At 28.5% G+C, this 26,173-nt stretch overlaps 1 protein-coding gene across 1 annotated transcript in view; it reads left to right on the top strand.

The window, feature by feature from the left end:
* The window catches only part of LOC107166936 (uncharacterized), a 208,625-nt gene that overhangs the window by 93,151 nt on the left and 89,301 nt on the right, over positions 1 to 26,173 (top strand). The window contains exons 3-4 of the mRNA XM_089229020.1: positions 17,086 to 17,209; positions 21,932 to 22,017. Coding sequence (XP_089085146.1) covers positions 17,086 to 17,209; positions 21,932 to 22,017 — 210 coding nt within the window. The remainder of the gene's footprint in view (positions 1 to 17,085; positions 17,210 to 21,931; positions 22,018 to 26,173) is intronic.

Raw genomic sequence — 26,173 nt, 5'->3', positions numbered from 1 at the left:
AGTCTTTTAAAATAAAATTTCATAATATACACTAATACAGAAATGATTATTGATATAATGTTGAACAAACAGTTTTTTCTCAAATATACTTTTTTCATCAGTGTTTAATAGATATTTATTTTATAATAATAATTGTAAAAATGTTCAAAGTTGTTCTAGGTATTCAATTAATACATTTACTAAGATTTAAATGTATGTGATATGGTAACATTAAAAATTAATATTCTGGTCTATACTATAATGCATAATTATTGTATCCATAATTAATAATTATATTGTATTATTATATGCACAATATAATCTATATCTATATCATAGCGGTAATAGTTCTGCATATTTTTATAAATAATTGTATGATAACCAAAACTATTAAAATCAGATTTTAATTTTTGTATAGTAGTCCCGAATATTTCCAATTTGCACCAGTGTACCATATTTTCAGGATTTTTTTATATATTATAAATTTACATGTACAATTAAATATTTAAAAATAAGTTCATATATATATATATATATATATATATATATATATATATATATGTATATATAAATGTAGCAATATATTTTTTCAAACAAAGTTTCATTTAATATCCACTAATTACTGTGGATTTCGTGTCAGTTATGAATACACTAATTTAGTTTTTTAAAGCAATTTAACACTTCAGAGATTCATTACTTTTTCTGTTGTAATGACACATGTCATTATAAAAATTTAAGATTTAAAATGTAAGCTAGGTACCACAAAGCATTCAATTTTAATTAAAAATAATGAATACAAACGATACCGAATATATTTCGAAGAAAGTTCCGTTAATTAATTATATAAGACACATAATGTTTTATGAAATGTATTTTAGTGTAATTAAAAAAACTTCTATGTTTCTAAACTATTATTACGCTAAACTGAGGGAATCTGATGTCAAAACATTGTGTACATTCTTATATAATAACAAAATCTAATTGGCCTCAAACCTTCAAGAACATTTATCGGAGTCACTCGGTCAAAACAGTTGTTCACTTTCAGCTTCCACCAAGTTCATCACAGAGGTAGAACTACAAAATAAAATATGAAAATTGTAAATAATATAGTTGTCAATAATTTAATCTCAACCCAATGAAATTAAAATTTTGTAACCCAATGGCCTATGTCGCCGAGGATATATTTTGTTTTATAAAAAAAAAAATAAAAAAATCTAATTCGATAAATACAATTTGTAATTTGATAAGAACACATTCAATATTATAACAATAAAATTAATCGTTAGAAATAATAATAATATATATATAGTCTCCGAAAATAATTATGTTTAAAATACAAATTAATCATCTCGACCAAAGCTCTATCAGAGGTCATAAATTTACTTAATAACTAATACAATCTCGTATAATAGTACCTGTTCTATGTCTTTCAATTTTCCGTTTTTCGACGATACGATACAAGATCGAATTATATAATATTATATAGCTAGTAAAAATTGTATACGTTCAGAGTATATTTTATCATATTATTATTGACTGAATATAATGCATGATATACACATGAATCTTATATTTTAAACTTTGATAAAACTTTGGAGTGTATTTATAATACATATATTTTTTTTGTGCATTCATTAAAAGAATTCTAAAACAATAATTCAACATTTTTACTGCGATTCATGTACTTAAAAGGGGTTTCTTTTGACAATTTCAGACGATAGTCGTAGTAATGTCGCCAAAAAGTTTGCGTTGTCCTAAACCCTAAAGCATATAATATATATAAAACACTAACATTCTTTGCAAATAACTTCAGATATTGTGGTACGTAGTATGAAGGATATTATATATTATATGTTATAATATAAGAACGGAACAACGTGCGAGAAAGAGCTTTTACATTGACAATAAATATTAAATCACTGGTCAGTGGTCACACAATTGGTTAAGTACATATTGCGTTACACTGTGGTAAGAATATGTAATATAGTGATTCTTTGACCATAACTCGTAATAAAAACTGTATCTCTTGTTGGGATTTAGTAACTATTTAATGTGATACAATCTAATAAATGTTGAAATGAAACGTATTTTTTAGTAAATAAATTAAATACTTAACTTCAGCAGTTTTTCTATTTCGTTGTCTTACTATTATAAGCAGTTACTTAATGTAGTCTATAATTTATATTTATACTTAACTATATAATATGTAACGTAGCGTGAATGATATGTTATGATACGAGACCGGAACGGCGTGCACGAAGGAGCTTTTATAGTAACGATAAATATTAAATCACTAATAACACAATTAGTTAAGTACATATTGCGTTACTCAACGGCAATAATATCAATTCACTGACTATATCTGTTGTGAAATATCTTCTTTTATTTTCAAAAAACAATCTTTACAAACAAGCACATTTAGTAATTAAGATATAATAATAATAAAAAAAACATAACATTTAATTTGAAAAAGAAACAGCTTTTAAGGAAGTCACCCATTGGTGACACATAATAACTTTTAGTTGAATTTAAGTAGATCGCAATTCCAATTACGTTTAAGCCTGTGTGGGGGGTTGTCTCTGATATACAATGAAGCCATGTCTTTAATGAGAGGATTAGTACTGGAGTTGAGTTTGGAGTGGAAATGGTGGTATTGAATTTTTACGTAGTCAGTGACATTTATTACTTTGAGGTAGTTGTGAAGTGAAAGTTTTGTCATGTACCATGGAGCACCAGTTATAGTGCGTAGGGCAATATTTTGGAAAGATTGGATGGGGTGAATGTTTGAGGGTTCGGCCATTCCCCATATTTGAATACCATATCATAAACAAGTCTGATCATTGTATTATACAAAAACATTTTGGTTTTTAGATTAAGTTTAGACTTAAGGAGGGATCGGAAGAGATGGAGTCTACTGTTGGAAAGTTTCCTTTTGTTTTGGAGATGGGGTTTCCAAGTTAAGCGTTTGTCTAAAATTATTCCTAAATACTTTGTCTCGTTCAAATTAGGTATGCTTTTATTTTTGAATTTGATGGTTGGGCATCTGCCAGGGCGTAGAGCGAAAATGACTTGAGAAGATTTGCTTTCGTTAATACTAATCATCCAGTTATTGCCCCAGTTATCTATAAGATTTAAATGTTTTTGAAGGTATTGTGCAGCTATAGTTATGTCAGTATTACTTGATAGGATGGCAGTATCGTCAGAAAATGTAGCAAGTAGAGTGTTGTCGGTTTTAGGGATGTCCATGGTAAAGATGTTGAATAAGTCAGGTGAGAGGTCACCACCTTGAGGGACACCTGCTTCGATGTCAAACAGTGGAGGGAAAGCATTACCGAGTCTAACCTTGAACTTTCTGTGTTCTAAATAAGATTTTAGGAATAGATTTTAGGTATAGTGGAGCTGGCATGAATTGTTTTAGTTTGAACAGAAGTCCATTATGCCATACTTTATCAAACGCTTGTGCGACGTCGAGGAAAAGATCTGTACAGAATTTTTTATTTTCGAGCGCAGTTCAACCGTCAGTTAGACGGCGAACTTGATGTAAAGTCGAATGTTTGGATCCAAAACTAAATAATACTATACTCAGATAAGATGGGTCTGATTCTCTTGAGGAGGTATTTTTCAAATAGTTTGCCTAAGATAGGCAGAAAACTAATGGGTCTTATGAGGTAGCCAGGTTTTTGGGTTTACCGACTTTTGGAATGAGAATTACAACAGTGATTTTCCAGATGGCAAGGAAGTATGATAGACGCAGCATGGAATTATAAATAAATGTTAATAATAGTTGTATGATTTAACTAATAATAATATCCCTTTCTTGGAGAGATTTTTTAAAACTTTGTTGATGAAGAGATCATAACCTTTATCGATCGAAAGTCTTTGAATGATACTTCTGATTTCACCTGGAGATATGGGTTTGATGGGAAGGGACATGCGTAGAGGAGACGAGAGAAAATTGTTGACTTTATATGTATGAATAGAATCAGGTCGTGGATATTGATGGTTTTAAATTTGGATTCTAAGTGCTTGCCGAACAATGATAGATTTTTCAATGTCGGTTACTGCTAAAGTATTATTTTTTTTAGGAGAGGTAGAGATGGCTCTTTGATTTTGGTTAATCTCTCCGTAGCCTTTCATAGATAATTGTCAGAGGTCTTTAACGATTGAAGATAAGTGAGGTAGTTTTCATATTTATATTTAGAGAGACATTTTTTCAGTTTATTGGAAATTTGATTATAATTGGGATTATCGCTGGGAAAGCGGGTGCGTTGCCAAACGGACCTAGCATATCTTTTTTCGTTCATAAGGTGACGTACATGTATAGGAAGAATATTGTTTGGAACAATTCGGAGCTGATGGATTGGGATTGCAGAGTTTATAGCTGCATCGGTTATTGATTTATCGAGGTTTTGGGCAGCTATTTCGATTTCGTTGGTAGATTTAAGAAAAATATTGAGATCGATATTGTCGTCCAAATAAGTTTTGAACATTTCCCATACGATTGGCCCAGGGGTGAGAGAGGGTCTGGTAGATATAGAAGGAGTTCCATCTACTGTAAGAATAACGGAGGAATGGTCACTGGCTATGTCGCAAATATTTTCAATAATTTTATTCAGTGAATTAGAGGTGCTTGTAACAAAAAAATCAAGTATATCCGGGTATCTATTTGAATGGGTGTGCCAGAATGTAGGACCTGTTGGTGAAACAAAAGAGTAATAATAATTTGAAATGACAGAGAGAAGAATTGTCCCTCTGTGGTTGTTGGAAAAACAGCCCTACATAAAATTTTTGGCGTTAAAATCGCGTACCTCAATAAATGAATTACCTAGATAGTTAAAAAAATTAACGTAGTCTTCTTTACGATGGAATTACAAGGAGGGCTGTAAACCGAAGATATTGTTAAAAGTGTATTGTTAATTTTAATAGAAATATTTTTTGAGAGCTTTTGATGTGGAACTAGAACATTGCGTTGAATTGAATTGCAAAGTATACAGGATCCAGCGTGAGCTGTTCCATCAGGATTATCGGATCTGTACAATGAATAATTAGGGATTTTGAAGCTGGATTTAGCAGTGAAATGGATTTCGGTTAGTAAGGCGCAATGTCGATTTTGTGGTCGTATAAAACGGTATGGAGTTCATTTTTGTGTTGGTGGAGACCGTTCAAGTTGCAGAGGAATAATCTGAGAGGAAAGTTATTGTTAGTCATTTTTGAGTAGTATTTTGTTTATAACAGTAGTGAGGAGAGAAATTAAGTGGTTGATTAAAGATTTTAAGTCAAATATGATGCGAGTTGCTGGGAAAGGGCATCAGAGAAGGTATTAACGACATGAGCATCATTAACCTGGGAATGGTTTGGGAGGTTTGGCTAGTAATCGTAGCATAAGTGGGATTATGGGTTGGGGGGAATTTGGTTGACAGTGTTACCAATGGGAGCTTGAATATTAGTGTTAACATTTGATACATTTGAATTTAGATTAGAAAAGGTTTTGGTGGTGTTTTTAGAGTTGGTCATTTTTTTCTGTTGGAGATCCTTGAAGATTGTGCATCCACGGTAATTGGCAGGATGGGGTCCACCGCAAAAGATATATTTAGGCAAGTCTTCTTTGAGTTTCTGACACTCGGAGGTTGAATGATGGCCATCGCACTTGACACATCGGGGTTGATGGTTACAGCAACTCCTAGTATGACCGAAATTATCTAAAAAAATACTTCCAATTATTATACGACCGAGATAAATGCACGATTCTTAAAACTCATATATGAAACTATTAATTATACAAATTAACGAGTTTTAAAATTAAATACATTTTTTTTAAACATACTAAATACTTAATTTCGGATCGTTTATATAAAATTTAAAGGTAAGATTATCTAGTCAACTTCGCAGGCTTTTTATCAAATTTTTATTTTAAATCAAGTTTTTAGTATTTTAAGATGTATAAGCAATTTACATTATTTTAAAATACACATGACTCGCTTTTAAATTAAAATATGATAAAATGTCTACTATTTTGATTAGCTTATAATCTTAATTTAATGCTTTATAAGAAGTCAATTCACTTTAAATTCTAAACTAACTAAATTTTTTATATTATGTGCTGGTTATAAGACGGTGACAACGCATGTTGTACAGGTATCGCGTCCTCTAGTTCACCGACTATTATATCTGTTGGGAAAAATCTAAAGGAAAAATCTAGCGATTATTATTGCTCTTTTCTCATGACTATAGGTATATTTATTTACAATTATTGTACTATATAAGCAATTAATAACTATTCAATCTGATGACTGATAAGTGTTAAATGAAACGTATTTTTAGAGATCAAATTAAATACTTAACTTCGGACCGTTTGTCTGGCGTCGTCTTACGCTACTACTATAACTACTATAATTTATATGATACGCCTAACTATATTATGTTCTTATTTTATGAAGTGTAAATTAAACGTAATACTGTATGAGTAGTAACGGGTTATAATTATAATTAATACTCATTAGTCATTTATATATACCTACGACCGCGAACTTACTAACTACTCGTAATTTAAAATTCCGTCATTTAAATATTTTTTACAAAAAAATAAAAATTTAGCTATGAATCCTTAACAGTGACATATAAATGCAAACCACAAAAAAATAATGCGATGGGATTAAAAACGGTGGTTCATATATACGTTTAATTAACTTTATCCTATAAACATATTATACTGCGGGTGTTAGCAGGTGGACAATGGGCACACAAATTTGAAATATTTTCTATATATTTTATAGCTACGTGTTTTGAAATAATTGAAAATGATTATCAATAATATTATTATTATTGAATTTGTATTTACCTGCGAAACTACTAAGCGGTTACATATATTATTATTTTACGATGAAACATACATTTTACATTATTCAACGTGCTGTGTAGGTAACAGCTATATCATATCGTCTACTACAGTAGTGGTTATAAACTAATTAAAATCATTATTTACTACCGTGAATGTAAAATATGGTATAATAATGTGTAATTTATGTTTATTGCATATATATATAAATACTTTTTGCCACAAAAATAATATTTTAAAATGTAAACATATACATAAAGGTGCAGTGTATTTTAACTAATGCAAAAAACCCATAACACATTATTATATAATTTCTGTTGGTACAATAAAAGCTTGCACTGAACATCGGTTTCAGGGTATCGGTATAACCACCGACATTGTAATCGTTGTATGAATAACATAGGTACATATAATAAATTATAAAAGCGTATTTACTGGATTACACAATACAATAAATATTATACAAAATGATGTTTAAAACATTGTCGTACCCTAATCAGAGTGAAAATCGAAAATAGTGATTTCGTTGACAATATAGATTCGTAAAAAACTCGTTTTTCTTTGACAAATGCTGTAGCCACGAGTCACGACTGTAGCTTTTATATTCGATTTCGAGCCTAATATTATTATTAGGATTTTATAATCGATGGATTTTTGTTTTTTGGTTTGAAACACTAGATAGTCAGTTCAATTTTTTTTCTAACTTTTTAGAAAATAACTGGCAAACTATAGAAAAGTATCCGTATAAATTACCTACGATTTCCCGTGTTTAATAACTGGAGGTTGTGTATCCGACTTCGTACTAAGAGCTCTACAATGGTATAAAATATTATTTTTTCTTTAAGAAATTTAATCTAATGGCTAAAAAGTGTAGGTATAGATACAATTAAATATATTATCACAATCAAACCAATTTCTCTGGTTAGAACACACACATGTGATTTTTTGTGGATACTTTTTATTAAATTAAATGAAAAATATTGTTGGTTTTAATTGTAGAAAAAATGTAAAAATATATATTTATAAATATTTACAACATTATTATTTGTCGTAAATAATCGATTTTTTGATTTATAATTGATTTATAATTTTATTCAGATATCTCTAGATCACGGGGGTTTGTTATATTATAATAAATTATAAGCTCCCGACTTAAAATATGCTTATTTAAATGAAAATGTATTATTCTGAGATTATTTTTTAAATTAGATATTAATTTGTAATAATTCTAAGTGCAAACTTAGATAACTGTATACTCCATACATTTTTAGTGGTTAATAAATCAAAATCTGATAGTATAATTTAGTACACAAATGATTATTTTTATTACAAATATTGTTGGTTAATATAATTTTACAACATATTACCTTTTATTTTTTAACCACATTCATCATCCATTATATGGGTAATATTATTATACTAATATCAGTTGTATATTGTACTCAAACGTATTTTTCAAAGCACTTGCATTATATTAATTTTAAAATTGCATTTTCGAAATAAAAATAATTCCCTACCCCCACTCAGAACCTTATATTACGTCAGTAAAAAATATATACTCGTATATTATATGTACATGCAATATTACCGAAGAAGTACCGTTCAACTATTGTTTTCTAAATCAAAAAAATTTATATCAGCGCAATTGGACAGATAAATAATCCAAACTGTATAATATATTGTTAGTACCTATATGGTATATTGGTTATTTATATAACAATCGTATTTATATCCCACACCAGTACACATTTTTTTCACGGAAAAAACGAATAATTTTGATTTTTCATTCAAAACGTTACTTTACCTACTTACCTATAACCCGTGGTTCTCAACCGGTGTGTCGCGTATTACCGTGGTGTGTGTCGCCAAAATATTATATTATTTATATATTAATATATTACATATAGTTTCATTTGACATATATGATATTATTTCAGCATTATGATGAAATAGTAAAATCCAGAGATAAGAAAAACAATTATGAAGATATTCTTACCTCGTAATGATTTCGACGTAATCATAACTGATAAATAGTAAATTGGGATTATGTGTAGGTATAGGTAGGTACGCAAATAAGCACGTTCTCATTACTCTCATTCGTGATCACCGTGTTGTGCGCGTTGTATCTGTGTAATTTCGTTATATTTTCATATTTTCTTATACATACCATATTAAAAAAGGTACATTAAGTATGGACAAATTTATAATTAAAAAAGTTTCAACTTCGGTTAACACGAGCACTGATGGCTCCACTTATTTGCCGTTACCGTCTTCATCAACAATTAATGGCAAAACAGTAAAGCGTCGTAAGTATAAAGACAACTATTTAAATTTCGGATTTACGTTTATTGGTGATGATAATAATCAAATACCTCAGTGTATTGTATGTGGCGTAACTTTATCAAACGAGTCTATGGTACCAAATAAATTAAAAAGACATTTAGAGTTTATAGTATAAACAATAGTATAACTATTTATGATACGACTAATTTCGAAAAATTCAACGTTTCAATGATCATTGATTGTTAATCGTTCGTACAATTTAATTACTATTATTGAAGTGAAACTTCTTTACAGATGGGACAACGATGAACATTTTGTAGCGAAATATCATGTTTAAGGTCTTATGTGCCACGATGCTATAATGACACAAAATAATTGTCCGTGGCATCAACCAATTGTGTAAAATAATTCTATTTTTCTTAAAATGATCCCTCATCTAACCGTATTCCATTTGATAATATAATCAAGGATATGTTTTATTGTTGTTACCATATTGACCTTATACTAGTTATACTTCACAACTAGTCATTAAACAGTGTTGTGAATGTATGAATGAAAAGCATAACAACATGGCGGGTGTCTTTTTGTTTACTCGTTATTTAATCGTATGCATGGTAGTATTATATGATACCGTTTTCATTAAATTCGTATAAATTTATTTAATTTAAATAAATCGTATATTTAAATTTAATAGTAAATAAATGTTGTTACAGTTATTATTAATTATTGATAATTACCTAATGTCACAGTTGTTACAAAAAATAGGTATATGTTAAGGTTTTTAATACGCGTACTACACAATATCGTGTTCAGTTTAAAGCTTAACTCTACCATAATTATTGTAAATATGCAACTCGTCAAAAACAGCCTACATCACTGCTAGATGATACGCTTGATGAAAGCATTTTTTATACATAGTCGAATTGGAACGGTTTTTGTCTTGTATAGGTTAGGTCAATGATTTAGATACATTTCATAATAAAAAAATTAGTCAGGAATAGTGAGACGGAGCGTCGTTTAACGATTTATTAACATAATATACTGTAAGTGAATAATTCAAACTATTTAGACCTGTACGTTTATTAAACAAAATAATAATAATCAAACAATTAGATTATTCTTTTTTGTATCACGAGCTTGAAACTTAAATCTACGAAACAAGTAAGCTGCGCACGCCTGCTTCATTGTTAATTATTAGTCGATTGCTTTTTTGATTAAATTTCACTTACGGAAGTTTCATTATTTATTAAAATGCATTATTGTTATTCAGGTATTACCCATACACATTTTATCACAACTAGGTATAGTTATACTAAAAATATTCATTTGATTTGAAATCATTTTATATTACGCGTACTGCGTGTTATTCTTTTTGTATTTTTACGGCGGTAACAAGAAAATGTATAGTACCTATTTATATATATCACGAGTACAAGCGATAAAAAAATTGATTATTCCACATACCGAAAACTAAACTCCTAATGATCAATAATTTTTCAAAACTGTTCACGGATTTCTTAGAACACTTTTAGTACTTATTTCTTAAAATAACATTCAGCATAACAAAATAATATTTTGAACCTCAGCGCCGTCTGAAAGCATTATACCGCATACCACGTACATACTTATTATAATTGATGTAGATAATTATAAATTCATAATATACTTATAAGTTATATTCATAATTAATTTTATTCGTGACTCAGTGAAATAAAAATAAGAACTAAATTAATTTATTATGCCAAATTAACTACTTGGGCCCGTGTATACAACGTTGGAAAAACGTGTTTTATGAGTATGAGATATTAATTTGTTTATGCGTTCTTAATATAATATTTGGAATATTTCGTTGTACAATTTATTATTATAATACATTTTTTTCCTGTTTGAATCGACGGCGCCACGGGAATGCTTTTGCATTACTGCCGCGACGCCGCCAAATGTATAAATATACATTATGTCAAACAAAAAAAATAATTTTTCTGGAATCATTTTGTTATGAACGGCAATATTAAGTCATTCAAGAATATTTTTTAAAACAAAAAATTGTTATTATTGTTTCATTGTAGTTTTTTAAACGACAATACTTATCATTTTAGATTCTGGGAGGAGCGATATTTGCATATTGATTAACACAATGATGTGTGTTTTTTTGTGTCTTTCATCAACTTTTGTAACAGTAAAAGTGCTTCAATTTTCTTCAACAGATAAAAAGCATTTGAAATTTTTACGCAAACCAGTTTTTTGTATATTAGTGTAACATTTAAAAAATAATATTGGTTAGATGAAATTGTCACTGAATGTTAATATTAGTAATTTCTATGCACCATAACATTTTCAAAATATTGTCTCCTTTTTATAGGCATGAATAAATATCCATTTTTTAGATCTTGAGCGGAGCGATGAATGTATTGATTTTACAATAATGTGTTTTTTTATTTTCAAAAAAAAATGAAAAAAAAAACAATATAAATGGGAATTTTTACGCAAAATAAATTTTTGAAAAAATCTATTTTAAATATTGGTGTAACTTTAAAACAAATTACCGTAGACTCATGCAATTTTTATTGAAATTTTACACTGGTATGTTATTGTTCTATACCTACTCGAAAAATTTTTCAAAATATTTAAAATCTTTTTAGTTTATTTTTATTCCCTTATTTCTTTTTTGAAAATATTTTGTAATTTATATACTATGAAATTATAAGTATATTTTCAATTTATTACAATTTTGTGTTCAAATTTAAGCACTTGTATAAGATAATATAAGATATAGGTACATACGTTGCTGTTATTATTATTGGGCCCACATTGAAGTTTTCTTGGCCCGATTTTTTAAAATCATATCCGCTGTCTATAATTTTTACAATGTTCACATAATAATAATACGAGTATCAATAGTATCATTATAACATGATCGGGGCGTTACTCACAGCGGCGTGCCAAATTACAAAACACCATGTACCAATGATCGCACAAAATATAAATGCATTTTGTTAGGTCCTGTGTTAGAAGAAAAAATTGTGTTCATAATTTTACTATAAATTATTATTTCATTATATTTTTCTAAAGGTTTGAAATATTTTAATAAATTAAATAAAATCAACTAACGTTTTTAAGTATATCCAGTAGCGATGATTACCATAGTTTAAAATATTTTCTGTAATAGGTGGGTTTCAACATAAAAATTAAAACATGTACGTACACTGCCTAGATTTTAGTGTGTGGTATTTATTCATTGATGGTTTCAAATATTTTTAATTCTTAGGTTTTGTGTTTAACACACAAAAATGTACACATTTATTAATTTTTTTACTTTTATTTAAAAAAAAAAAATTCAAAGGTTTTCTTTTTAAATTGTATAAATAATCTATATTCAGTACCTATTGTTCTTATTTATTAGTTTTCAAAGATTTACGTTTATTCATAGGTGCGTTTTAATTGTTTAGATCGCATCACGGTAGACATTTTTAAGCGAAATAATAAAATTAAAATAACTATTTACAATAATTGTTTCAATATTTCTTATATTTTAATGAACTACTATCAATACTTATATTATTAGTGATAGCATAACGTATTAATAATATCTTTTCGTATTTAATCGGTATTATGAATTTTAATTTTTGTGATTAATAAGAAGAAAATAATTTTTTTTTATCTAGAATGTGTTATTCTACTTTATTTGTTTTTTCTCCAAATAATGTATGCTAAAAAAAGGACTGAAATCATCTTATTTTCAATTATTGTATAAGAAAAACGTACATAGTAATAATAAGATAAAATATAAGCTTCTGAAAAAAAAAACATAAATAAATTCTGTTGTAGCAATAAAACAAAAATTATTATTCTTTTCTACTTAATTCCTCATGTAATATATACTATACTATACCAACGTCTAACGACCAACGAAATACTGCGTTAAAACTTAAAATAATGTTTTTTTTTTTTTAATGTATTGATATAATTGTTTCAATACACCAAGTATCCCAAGTATTTTTACAATGTTTTTACAATATTATAAAGTTAATCGATTAAAGTTTACAAATAAGTTTACGGATACATTTTAGCTTTATAATGAGTCTGGATAGTCTTCTTCTTGAGCTTCAACTGCTTCAAGTAAAATATCTTGTGATGGCCATGGCTTTAGTCTGCGGTTTTTGGTTTTTTTTACCAACGTTGAAGTGAAGGACACCTCCAATTGGTTTTGATATCGAATGCCATTTTTTAAATTGTTCATAGATCCATGTAGTTAGGTATGCTATTCCAGTGTCGTTGTCGAGTTGTGTGTTTCACATCATGTACCATGTGGCTTTAAGAGCTATTCTGAGAAATTTGTTTTGTATCGATTGAAATTTTTTAATTTTTGTCTGGGTTGCGGGTGCCCATATTGGGAATACATATGTGATTAATGGTCTTATGTTATTGTTGTGTATATTATAAATGAGCATTTAATCTGAAGTGTTGAGCTGTAATTTATTAGGGGTTTAAGATTTCACCGCATGGGTAGAGCCCCGAGCCCTCGCTGCATGCACTGTCCCGGCGGTTCGGACACAGCTGAGCATACGCTCTTTCACTGTGCCAACTGGAAAGGTTGCAGAACCGAGCACCGGAACCGTCTCGGCCCACCGGACACGGCGGACATGCCAGACATCCTGTGTGGCCCAGTCTTTGAGTCTCCTCATGCACCACCAGTAGAAGGCGGAAATCCTACGCAACGCGGAATAAACGTTCAGGCTCTTCTATAAAATGGTAGAGGACATCCTGACGTAGTGACGTTGAAGGAAATTGAGGAGAAGGCTCGCCAGGCTGCGGACACTGCAGACAACGGATGAACCCCAGAACGGGAATACGCGGGCTCCGGCCGGCTCAAGAAGTAGAGGCTCATAATCCTAGGACGGCTGATCTCTGCGTGGTCCGTGAAGAGGATCACCATGCACGGGATGTCTAGGGCAGCGGGCTTAGGTCGGCTCAAGAAGACACCTCAAGGCAAAAATTTAAAATTAAAAAAAAAATTAAATATGACATTAGAGGAAATTAGTGGAGTCCATTCCGGCTATCCTCATTGCGGCTTTGGCCACCTGTACATACTATGTAAGGCATCATGGAGTCGTAGACCGTAGTACACACACCAGCATTCGCTGAGGAAAGTGTACCATTCCCCCGTGTGAGTCCAATTTAAAGATGTTAACATTTTTTTCCTTAAATAAACGATGCTACATGAGGGTCAAGCAATGTGCAAACAGTACAGCCCTCATGTGGTGGTTAGGTGGCCGAGTGGTCTACCGCATCGGCTGTGGCTTAGCCGGACCGGGTTCGATCCTCGACCATCGGGCGGCATTTTTCTCCGGGCAAGTCACGGTGTCCGGAGAACAAGTGCCGCCATCCCCCACTCCGGGGCATGGCAGAAACCTACGGGTGCCCCAATAGAAAGTCTGACAAAACTCTCACCCACGTGTAAAACCAACCTACAATTCCATATTAAAAAAAAAACCTACAGTACTACCCCCTTCCCAATGGCCTTAGTTGCCGCGGGATAATAAAAAAAAAAAAGAATCATGATGTCTGTATGACTGTATAGTTGATTTATCTTTCAATTGTTGTAGCTAAGTAGTAAGCATAGCCAGTATAGGTGCGTAATTTTTTACAAAAAATTTTCATAGAGGTAGGTTAGGTAGTACATATAGTACATATAGTATGTAAGGTAGGGAGGTTAAAAAAATTAAAATAATTTGAGATCGCGTGTTTGTTCTTCGATATAATATTGTTACTTAGTTATATTATTGTTATATTATATCATATATATTTACCACAGTGAAACACTCTAGGTCACTGAAATTTTATCCGCTATTCAGAGAACATCCACCATTTTTAGAGAAGTCGGTTAGAGGAGGTTTCACTGTACATGAATAATTCGATATTATTAATATTATTATCATTAGATAAGTTTACAACTTTACAAGCACATGCTGAATACGTTTTGTGGCCACTGTATACATAATCAGAATTGTAACGTCATTTTTATTTACGACTCTTTTTTATCAAAACTATTATATTTGATTTCTTTTCCTGATATAAGTTTATGATTTTCCTTACGTACCTAATAACTAATATAACTATACATCAATCGTGCTTACGGTTTTTTTCTCGAAATAAGATCTCGTACATTTTCGATTCCTATAGTAGTATAGTAGATCGAAATAGGAGCTCTGCAAGCTTACAATGATGTGTGGTTTTTCCGGTAAAAGCTTTTCAACGGTGTAAAAAAGCTCAAAAAGTTTCAGACTAATCCATTTCAGAAATAAGAAATCAAATTTATCATCTGCAGATTCTACTTAAGTAAGGTTATTTTTTGAATTTTGTACACTGATTTTTCGACGAAATCCCACAAAACGATAAATTAATGTTAGCTCAGCTGCGTGCACTCGTATTTAACAAAAACTTGTTAATTTTTCCAACAAACTTGGCTATGTTATTGAATGGCTTTAGAAATGGTTTATCGTTATTTAAAGTCCCTCTTTACCTGCAGAACCCAAGTACCAAATCTGTATTTTGCTTATTTATATTATTTTATCATCATTTTTCATCCATTGATAGACTTTGTCGACGGCACACCTATAAATTCTTATCCTACAAAGATTATCGTCCCAATCTAAAACCTTTAGGTTAATATTATATTTATCATATTTATAAATTATCACAAAACAATGAACCAAAGCTAGGGAATTTGATGTGACCTCAAAACTTTGATTGATCTGTTGTATTTTTGTTTTAAATGTTCAACAGGTCTTATACTTAATTTTGGTATATAATAATTAATAAAATACCAGACAATATATATGCGAAGCTATAGGGCCCTTTATGCAGACATACAAAAAATAAATCACATTTAAAAAAAAATTGAAATGTACAACTTAATTTGATTTAATTTTTGTTTTAAACATCATTGTAAAAACCCCTTATGTACATAACTATATACTCTAATTTATTGTAAGCTAATAACTTTGATGTTGATACTGTAACAATAAAAAAAATAATGATTAACATTTAATATTGTATACATACACTTTAAATCTTCATATAACATTAATATAGTTATGTATTAGAATATGGAGTGGAAAATTGTTAACTAACGTTTCGTACCTATATGGTTTAAGTTGCTTGTTCGTAATTGTTGAATATCAAATTGGTTATCTGTGATATTAAAAAGGAGATGATGCATAAGTTTGAAAAAATATGTGAAGCTAAATATTTTAAATAACTTATTGATTAGGTCCTTACAAAATAAGAGATCATAATATTATAGTTAGAATGTGGGCGTAAACATCTTTTTTTTTAAAGAGTGAGCCTGTCTTCCACGTAACCCCTTAATTCGAGCATTTTATGCATACACTGTACGTTTTCATATAATATTAATGTGTATTATCATTGTAATATATTGTAGTATATGGATTGAAATGTTTTTTTAAATTAACGAATCGAATATGGCATAAGCTGGCTGTTCGTAATCGTGTATAAAATTGATTGTTTGTGGAATTATTATTACAGCGCAGAAAACAAGATTTGTAGACAGCGAGGTAGTTTATGTAGCATACCGCCGTGTTGTTAAGCCACAGAATATTAAACAAAATTGAATAATGAGATAATCCGTGGTAAACGGCTTAACGATATTTTTTTTCCAATACATAGCTAATATATTTTTTAATTGTAAATTATTAATCCGTTTTGCACGGGAAATTATTTTATAAATATTTTAAATCTATAAACGTTATTAATAAATATTCAAATTTTTTTCATGATTTTCGTACAGACGAAAACAAATATAAATATAATTATTCTTATATTAATATATTACTCGCTGATATGCGATATCTAACAGAAATAATCTATGTGGGGAATTACAGTGGTGATTATTATACATAATATAAGCATAATGACAAATAAATAAAATTTATATTAATAATTTTCGTTTTTTTTGTGTATTTTAGGCATATTTTAGTTTAAATACTAGCATACTGGGGTCATTTATACATCTTGAAAGACCATACTGGACTGGAAATGGAACTGCTCCACAGAGCAAAAGTTTTCTTGAACCGGAAAAAATTTCTGAAAGTAAGCAATATTTAATCGTATTTTATGTTATATTTTACTAAAATTATTTTTACTTTGTACTACTCAAATACTGTTTAAATAAAATAAAATAATATGATCTATCGAGTGTGCTTATAATATGCATAATATTATAACTTTGACTTCAAAAATTATCGAATATTCGTTTATTATTTTTTTTTCATAAAAAATTATTAAAAAATAATTTTATTTTAATTTGCAAGACGAAAATGAGCATTAAAGTAACGTAGTTAAATTTAAATAGATTTTATATTAATAGATTTATTTAAAAATTAGTTTTATTTCAATCGTCGTAGTGTGATGTTATTTTTTTTTTTAGTTTGATCTTTTGAAATAATAAAAACAGACAAAAGCTTAGAACACAGTTTTTATGTTTCCTGTATCGAGTATAGGTACTTTTTCCTTTTCCTCTTTTTTTTTTTATCAAACACGTATAACTTCAGCTAGTTTCAAGGATCATTAGCTTTTGTCAAGCGTTTATATTTATTATTAAATTAGATTGTGCAGGACAGTTGCCACGAAGAATGGAACGAGGTTGTTCATTAAATCCGTTTTATTGTTTTTTCATATACTAATATACTAAATATTTTATATTATAAAGTTTTAAAATGGATATTTTTAATTATAATATATATTAATATTTAAATAGAACAAAATTCATGTACTAAATATCCTGATTATTTGTCTATAGCTGAGTATAAAATAATATATATTGAATTATTGAATATACATTTAGAAGTGTCAAATAAACACAAGACAACCACCAAAACAGTATAAATTCATATTTTAAATGTTTTAATTAAAACATAACATATTAACAAATTTTTTAATTGAAATACGTTATTTAATTGTTTAATGCAGTATTAATATGTTATTATTATAATCTATAATAATATTATCATCGTTGATGATAAAACATGCATGTATGATGGTGTATAAGTGATTATAACATTATAAACGAATAGTTTAATACATTATAAGGACTAATAAACAACAAAAAAAGGCGGGTAAGTCGTGTATGTCGCTCTGCTGTACAGTAGGTTACAAGTGGGTTACTGTAATGGATGAAATTAAATTTGAATCCAATGATATTATATCATTGTATACGAAAAACGATTCTGAGCGAAGACGGTTTATCTGTCTAGGATATATTATAGATTATTAAAAATTTTCAAATCTTAATTTTAAATAGAAAAATTTTAAGAATTTCTAGTTTGAAATAATTTGCGAATTTTCGTGATTTTTACATATATTGTCAAAATTCAAACTTTGAATGCTTGTAAAAAAAAAATTGTGACTACGCATTTCTTTTATTTTTCAATTTTTATTGTAAAAATTTATTATGAGCCTTGTATTAAATTTCCAAATCTTAGATATAAAAAGAAAATTTTTTATGAATTTCTAGCTTAAAATAATTTCGTGATTTTCGTGATTTTTTCATAATATGTTGTCAAAACTCAAACTTTGAATGCTTAAAAAAAAAATTGTGACTATGTATTCCTTTTATTTTGCAACTGCTATTGTAAAAATATGTTAGGAGCCTTGTATTAAATTTTCAAATCTTAGAATTAAAAAGGAAAACTTTTATGAATTTCTATCTAAGATAATTTGAATATTGCCGTAATTTTTACATATTTAGTCAAAATTTGAACTTTAAATGCTTATAAAAAAAAATTGTGACTACGCATTTCTTTTATTTTTCAATTGCTATTGTAAAAATATATAATGAGCCTTGTATTAAATTTTCAAATCTTAGATATAAAAGGAAATTTTTTTATGAATTTCTAGCATAATATAATTTACGAATTTTCGTGATTTTTACATAATATGTTGTAAAAATTCAAACTTTGAATGCTTATAAAAAAAATTGTGACTATGTATTTCTTTTATTTTTCAACTTCTATTGTAAAAATATGTTAGGAGCCTTGTATTAAATTTTCAAATCTTAGAATTAAAAAGAAAAACTTTTATGAATTTCTATCTAAGATAATTTGAACATTGCCGTAAGTTTTACGTATTTAGTCAAAATTTGAACTTTAAATGCTTATAAAAAAAAATTGTGCCTACGAATTTTTAATATTTTTTAACTTCTATTGTTACAATGTGTTAGAAGCCTTGTATTAAATTTTCAAGCTTTTCTACCGAACAAATAAATTTTTATCGATATTTATAGAAAAAAAAACTAATAAAGTTGAAAAATTAAAATGTCAGTAAACAGCTCAAAACAAATCTAAATATTTTGAAAATTTTATTGAATATATAACACGCCTATATAAACATTTAGTCAAAATTTCAAGTATCTGTGGTAATTTGTTTTAGAGTTACACCAAAATAAGGAAATCGCTAAAAGTGAAAATCCAATGTTGTAAAAATTTAAATTTCAAATGCTCATAAAAATTTAATTTGAATTTTAGGTGGAATTTTTATTTGTGATAAAGATTGAAAAACTTGTAAGGAATCTTGTATTAAATTTTTAAATCTTAGATTTAAAAAGAAAATTTTTTATGAATTTCTAGCTTAAAATAATTTGTGAATTTTCGTGATTTTTACGTATTTTGTCAAAATTCAAACTTTGAATGCTTATAAAAAAAAATTGTGACTATGAATTTCTTTTATTTTTCAACTGCTATTGTAACAATATGTTAAGAGCCTTGTATTAAATTTTCAAGCTTTTCTGCCTAACAAATACATTTTTATCGATATTAATTTAAAAAAAACTAATAATGATCGAAAATTTGAAATGCCTATGAATAGTTCAACTTAAGTCGAAATTTTTTGAAAATTGCATGGTGGATAGAATATACTTATATAAACATTAGGTGAAAATTTCCTGTATCTATGGTCTTTTGTTTTAAAGTTACATCAAAAACCAAAATCGATTTTGTCGAAAAATGAGTATGCATAAAATTTCCCGTTTTTCCCTTAATTTTTAGTTTGTTTTTCTCAATTATTTAGAAAAGTATTAATAATTTTTTACTTTTGACCCCCCAAAGTACCAACTAGATTCACTTTCTGATCGAACGAGGTACTGAAGTCAAAAATCGAAGCATTTTTACTGCCCCAAAACGTGATGACAGACACAAAAAAAAAAAAAAAAAAAAAAAAAAAACACACATCATGGTAAAATCAATACATTCATCGCTCCGCTCAGAATCTAAAATGTAATAATTTTTTTTCCATATCGTACAAACTGTTTCTACAGGTCTCTGCAGTAATATTTTCTAAACTTTTTATATGTATTTTATTCACTTTGAGGCTAAAACCAATTTTATAATTGAAACCATCCCTTTCAAATAAACTCACTATATATAAACCAATCCGACCTATTTGGAATTGCGAAATTCAATTCTAAGATGTGAAACAAAGCCCTCCGCCAAAACGCTCCAGGCGTGTTTCTGTCTGTCTGCATGTTTCAATTAACTTAATTTGCCAACCATCGTAGGTACATCGTTGATAAAAATCGTTATAAACACTAAAAAATATCTAACCTCAATTAACTTATGTTAAAACTCAATACTGTTGACCACAAACTATCTAAGCGAATTAAATTCACATACTGTTGGAACCCGTTATTAGAATTTAGAACAATTATTATATCATCTTTGTCACCACTCCTTGAAACAGTCTGTAGAACACTTGAAAGAAATTCGCTCAAAGATTTACTCAAATAATAAAATATGATGATTCCCTGACTGACATCGGTATTTCTGAGTGACTTCCCATTGACGCTAATAAAGATGTTGTTTTTTTTTGTGTGTATAATTTATAATTTATTATGTCATCTCACTTATAGTGTTACTACATTAATATTGTACATAGTGTAAATAAGAAGGGTAATAATCGGTATCATAAAAAAAATCATTATGGAAAAACCACTCGAAAAATGTTTGCCACTCTTTTAAAATACATTATGATGAAACAACGAACTTCACATATATTTCTACTTTCCTCCCTACATACCTACCCCTAGTATACTCTAAGCACTACTCGGATGTTTAGCCGCGAGTTACAAACTCGGGTATAATTTATCAACACCCCACACCTCATCTGAATTATAAGTCGCTCCCTAAAAATGTCCTTAGAATACGCCAAAGAAATTTTCTCTGAAATCTTCTCGTATTACAAAACGAGATAATTCCATAGATTGACTACAGTGCTCCTGAACGGGTTCCGAGTATTCCGATTGACACGAGCAAAGATGTACCTAGTTTGTTGATAATGCAATATATACCATACCTACGCCTAATAAAGTAATAATATATTATCACACTTACTGATCGTACAGAGTGTAAATTATAATAATAAACAGTATTAAAAAAAAAAAATAATTATTATTATTAGACTTATTTGTACAAGCTTGGTAAAAATATATTGTGGAAAATCCCTGGAAAAATGTTTCCCACTCTATTACAACATAGGTATTATGATAGAATAATGAACTCTGTATAAATTTTCACCTTCCTTATTCCTACTTAACTAGATGAACCTTAAATGTACAGCTACTATGTACTACCTACTATTATACATGCACTACTCGAAGATTAGCCTAGTCACAGATCACGTATAATTTATATACACCCTACATCTCGTCCGAATTATAAGCATTTGTACATGTGTACATGTAGGTTGTGCATTGCTACTTCCTAATGACCACTGTATAAACATAAACTGAATAAATTGTTTTCATTATGATATATGTTTCAGCTACAGTGGTTTTCCATATGGTTGTGTTGGTGTGCGCGGGATGCGGTATCCTGACCAGCATCGTGTTGTTGATAGGAATATATTTTGTGAGTATAATACCTACATTGTGTTATCTTATACATATGTTTAAGCAAAAATAATTCAAGTATACGACCCACGAATACGTAATAATTATAATAACCCTATACATTGGCACGGGGGGGGGGGAGTAGGTAGATTACGAGTATTGGGGGAAATGGTCGATTTAATCACGGTATAACCACCGACGCAGCGTCACGGGGATATAATATTACAATAGGTAGTAGTTAAATTCGAACGAAAAACAAATTTTCAATTAAAATTGCTGGAACTTAATCACTGACCCAGTGAAATCGGCACAAACCCGGGATTTCGAGATACCTCTTCTATACGTAGTATTGTAGTAATGGTACCTATATACAATATAACCCACGGTATTATTTCTGGTGTGTAAACTAACTGTGTTATAATACTGTTATGTATTTGTACATTAATATAGTTACGACCAAATAAACACACCGTAATAAACCAATATTTTTGCAGCTTATTTTCAGTTATTGATTTGACTACTAAATAGTATATATAGGTATACCAAAAATATAAACAATGACAGAGTGTGTTCAGGGTGCATAATTAAAACCGCTAACATAATGCACCGACGATAGACCGAAAGGCCGGTCGATACATATTAATTATGTTACGTCCGTCTAATTTCAGGTAGTCCCCTATGTGGATCACACACTCTCCACCAATTTACCACCTAAAAATAAAATCGTTCTTATTATGACTTTTGAATTTGTATGTAGTTATACACATAATTATACATAACAATCCCTAGATTGTAAAACAAACGTTTCAGTCCGTTAACAGAGATTTGGTTGAATTTTAGTGGAACGAAAATGCAAAATCATTCTTTCAAAATAATTTTATACATACAGTGTACTTACACTGTACACTTAATACAAGATAGGTCAGAAAATAAGACTGCCCTCTCAGACTGGGATCATAATATTTTAATTTTGAAGGGCTTTGTCCCAAGCACTCCTCCAATACTCGCATAGCAAGAACACCCTTTTGTAGAACAAATATTTAAGATCGTGGTTTTAAAAAAAATATTTATGCACCTATATCACTGGAGTAGGTATACAACAAATACCTGCATGTAAAATGTAATATGCGCCATCGTACTTTTTATGCGTCGAACCTACGACGATACAGAAAATTAATTAAATTATATAAAAAAAATCTAAAAATATGTAAATGTGATCATTCCTTAGAGGATACCTATTTAAAAATTACAAAAATTCGGATTCGAATAAATCCACGCCTAGATATTTAAATAGGAAGTGAGAATACTCGTTTTATCACTCCGTGTACACGTATGATGTTTGTAAGTATTAATTAAGTGCTTATTGTATGCGTCGAACATGGATGTACTTATATATATATAGAGAGTCTATATCGTCTATATTATAATCTATATATCATGTTTAACAGTACCGAATGGCACATACGTATAGTTCGTGCATACAGTTTACAATAGGTATATCGATTCGAATAACATAATAATATACTGTTGTGCCGTTTGTATACCTGTGATCAATGTTGGGTTGATTTGATTAGTCCCTGAGTTGTAATATATTAAGTATACATAAATGTTAAATGTAATATATTATACGTATAGACGTTTATAATGTTGAATGTATATTAATTGTATACAGAGTGATTCATATACCTGCACTTCCCAATTTTTTCATTAAATTATGCATTTATAATTCTTGTTCTGGTTTTTTGAATGCTTAAGTAAAATATATTTTCAATTTAGATATAGTTTCATCGTAAATTAATCAAAAAAACAACACCTTAATTATTTAGAAAAATATATGGTCTTCATTAGAAACCCATAAATGTGTGTACAATTACCACAAGATAATCTTTAAATTACAAAACATGACTTATTCAATTACTCATATTTTTTGTAATTTAAAGATAACCTCGTCGTGATTTTACACACATCTATGGATTTCTAATGAAAACCATATATTTTTCTAAATAATTAAGTAGATGTTTTTCCCACTAGATTTTGATTTATTTTTCTATAAAGTTGAACATAGTATAAATAGTAAATGATTGACGTGCCAAATTCTATACATTTTTGAAACGTGTCCGAGAATAACAAATAAGATATAACATATATTTATAATATATTGTATCATATTTATTTATTTGTGAAATAATTTTTACGGGAACAATATTTTTACTGTGTACATTTTAATAACTTGGAAATTATTAGTAATTATGAATTTCGATTTAGCTAGGTGCATTAATATTTTATAAAAAATCAAGAACTCGACTACCTATTTCTAATACAAAAGCGTGTTTTTCTCTTAAAGACATGGAGGTTATATAAGAAGTACATGACCATGGAAAGTTAAAAAGATACAAATTTAATAAATAAAATTCATTACTTAAGGATAAGAAAATGAGTATGTAAGCTTAATGAATGGCCTTATATATTCATATCATCGTTGTGTTTCATCGTAAATGTTTTGTATATGTATATAATATATTTTAATAAAACTACCAACCATGCAAACCATCGGGTTATACATCAGGTCTACGACGCACGTTGGTAAATTGATATTTCATTTGGGAAAAACTTCACTTATTGGAAAATTCCTTCCATTTGCATTACTAATGTGTTTACTTACACTAAAATTATCACGGGACTTTGAGGTTGTGGTGGAAATACATATTATTAAAATGATTTATATTTCTATGTATGATATATCTATTCGCAACCATATATACATGCACGATACATACACAATAGTATATATAGTTATGAAGAATACATTTTCAGAATTCTTTTTACCAAACAGTAGTACGATGATTTTGTGATTGATAGTATTTTTCGAAAACCAAATGTCATTTCCAGTTGCAAAATGTAAAAAAAAAAATAATAACTTTATAAAAGTATTATTTTTAGTTTCAATCAATTTACCGCCAAATGTAAAAAAATATAACATATTTTTTTCATTCTTTAATACAAAATATACTGACAGTTGAATTTCAGTATACGTATATTATATAAAATTTGTTTTAAAAATTCTATTCATTTCACATTGCTTTAGTTTTTTTTAATCCTATATTTTATAAATGCTATAACTATTCTATCAGTTAGTATAAAAGATAAATAGTTTTTATAATTTATATAGGTTTGATGCACTTTATGAAACAAACCTCGTTACAAAAACATATTTTGTTTCTTTTACCGTAAATAATTTATGTTTATGCATAATAAAACATGTATGAGCTAATTTACATTTCGAACGAACAGCAATGATTATAAAATATGACGAATTCTTTATTAACGTGGAAAAATCTCAACATTATACTATTATGAACTATGAAGTATATTTTTTATAAAAATACTAGTTGTATAAATTAATATTATATAATGTATTTACATAATCATTGAGTTTGACAACATAATTTATTTTTATTTTTTAATCATATGATTTTACCACATTATATTATGTTGAACTGCGTTATTATATCGTTGGAATTAATATAATATAATATGTTTAATGAATAAACTCAAATAGAATTGTACTGCGCGAATTTATAATATACAGCAATTGTATAATAATAAATTACGATGTACCTACATACCTAATTAAAATTTAAAAAATCTGTAAAATTTATGAGTAGAAAATTTTAAAAATATTACAATGCATGTTAACGGCTTGAAAACCAAATAAGTAATAATTTCATTACCTATATAGTTATCGTGAAAATAGACTGATAATATTTGTTTAACTACTTCTTGCTACGTAATATTGAAGTTCATTCTGATATTACATAATAATATAATACAAATTTAGTTTTTTTGTTTAAAAAAAAAAAATAAAGTACTAAATAATTCAGAATATTTATTAATTTGTAAACAAATAAATATAATGTTACTAAGTTCTTAGAATATATAATATCAATTTGAGTCCATCTGTCGATCAATTCCGATTTTTGTATCATTGTTTCTATGGTATCTAACACGACAGTTTATCATATTATACCGGGTGATTCTTTTATCATTGAACACTCATTATTTAAAAAATTACTAATGTTTTTAAAAATATTTTTTTACATAGTTTCAATTTGTTCAAAAACCAACGTTTTTATTAAAAAATTATATTTTTAAATATTTTTTATCCTTACCATTTT

The sequence above is a fragment of the Diuraphis noxia genome, unplaced genomic scaffold (genome assembly GCF_037042655.1).
Source record: "Diuraphis noxia isolate RWA-SAM2 unplaced genomic scaffold, SU_Dnox_SAM2 contig0005, whole genome shotgun sequence".
In the NCBI taxonomy this organism is placed as follows: Eukaryota; Metazoa; Arthropoda; class Insecta; order Hemiptera; family Aphididae; genus Diuraphis; species Diuraphis noxia.
Note: the sequence above shows the minus strand (reverse complement) of the source record. Positions and strands in the feature narration are given on the sequence as shown.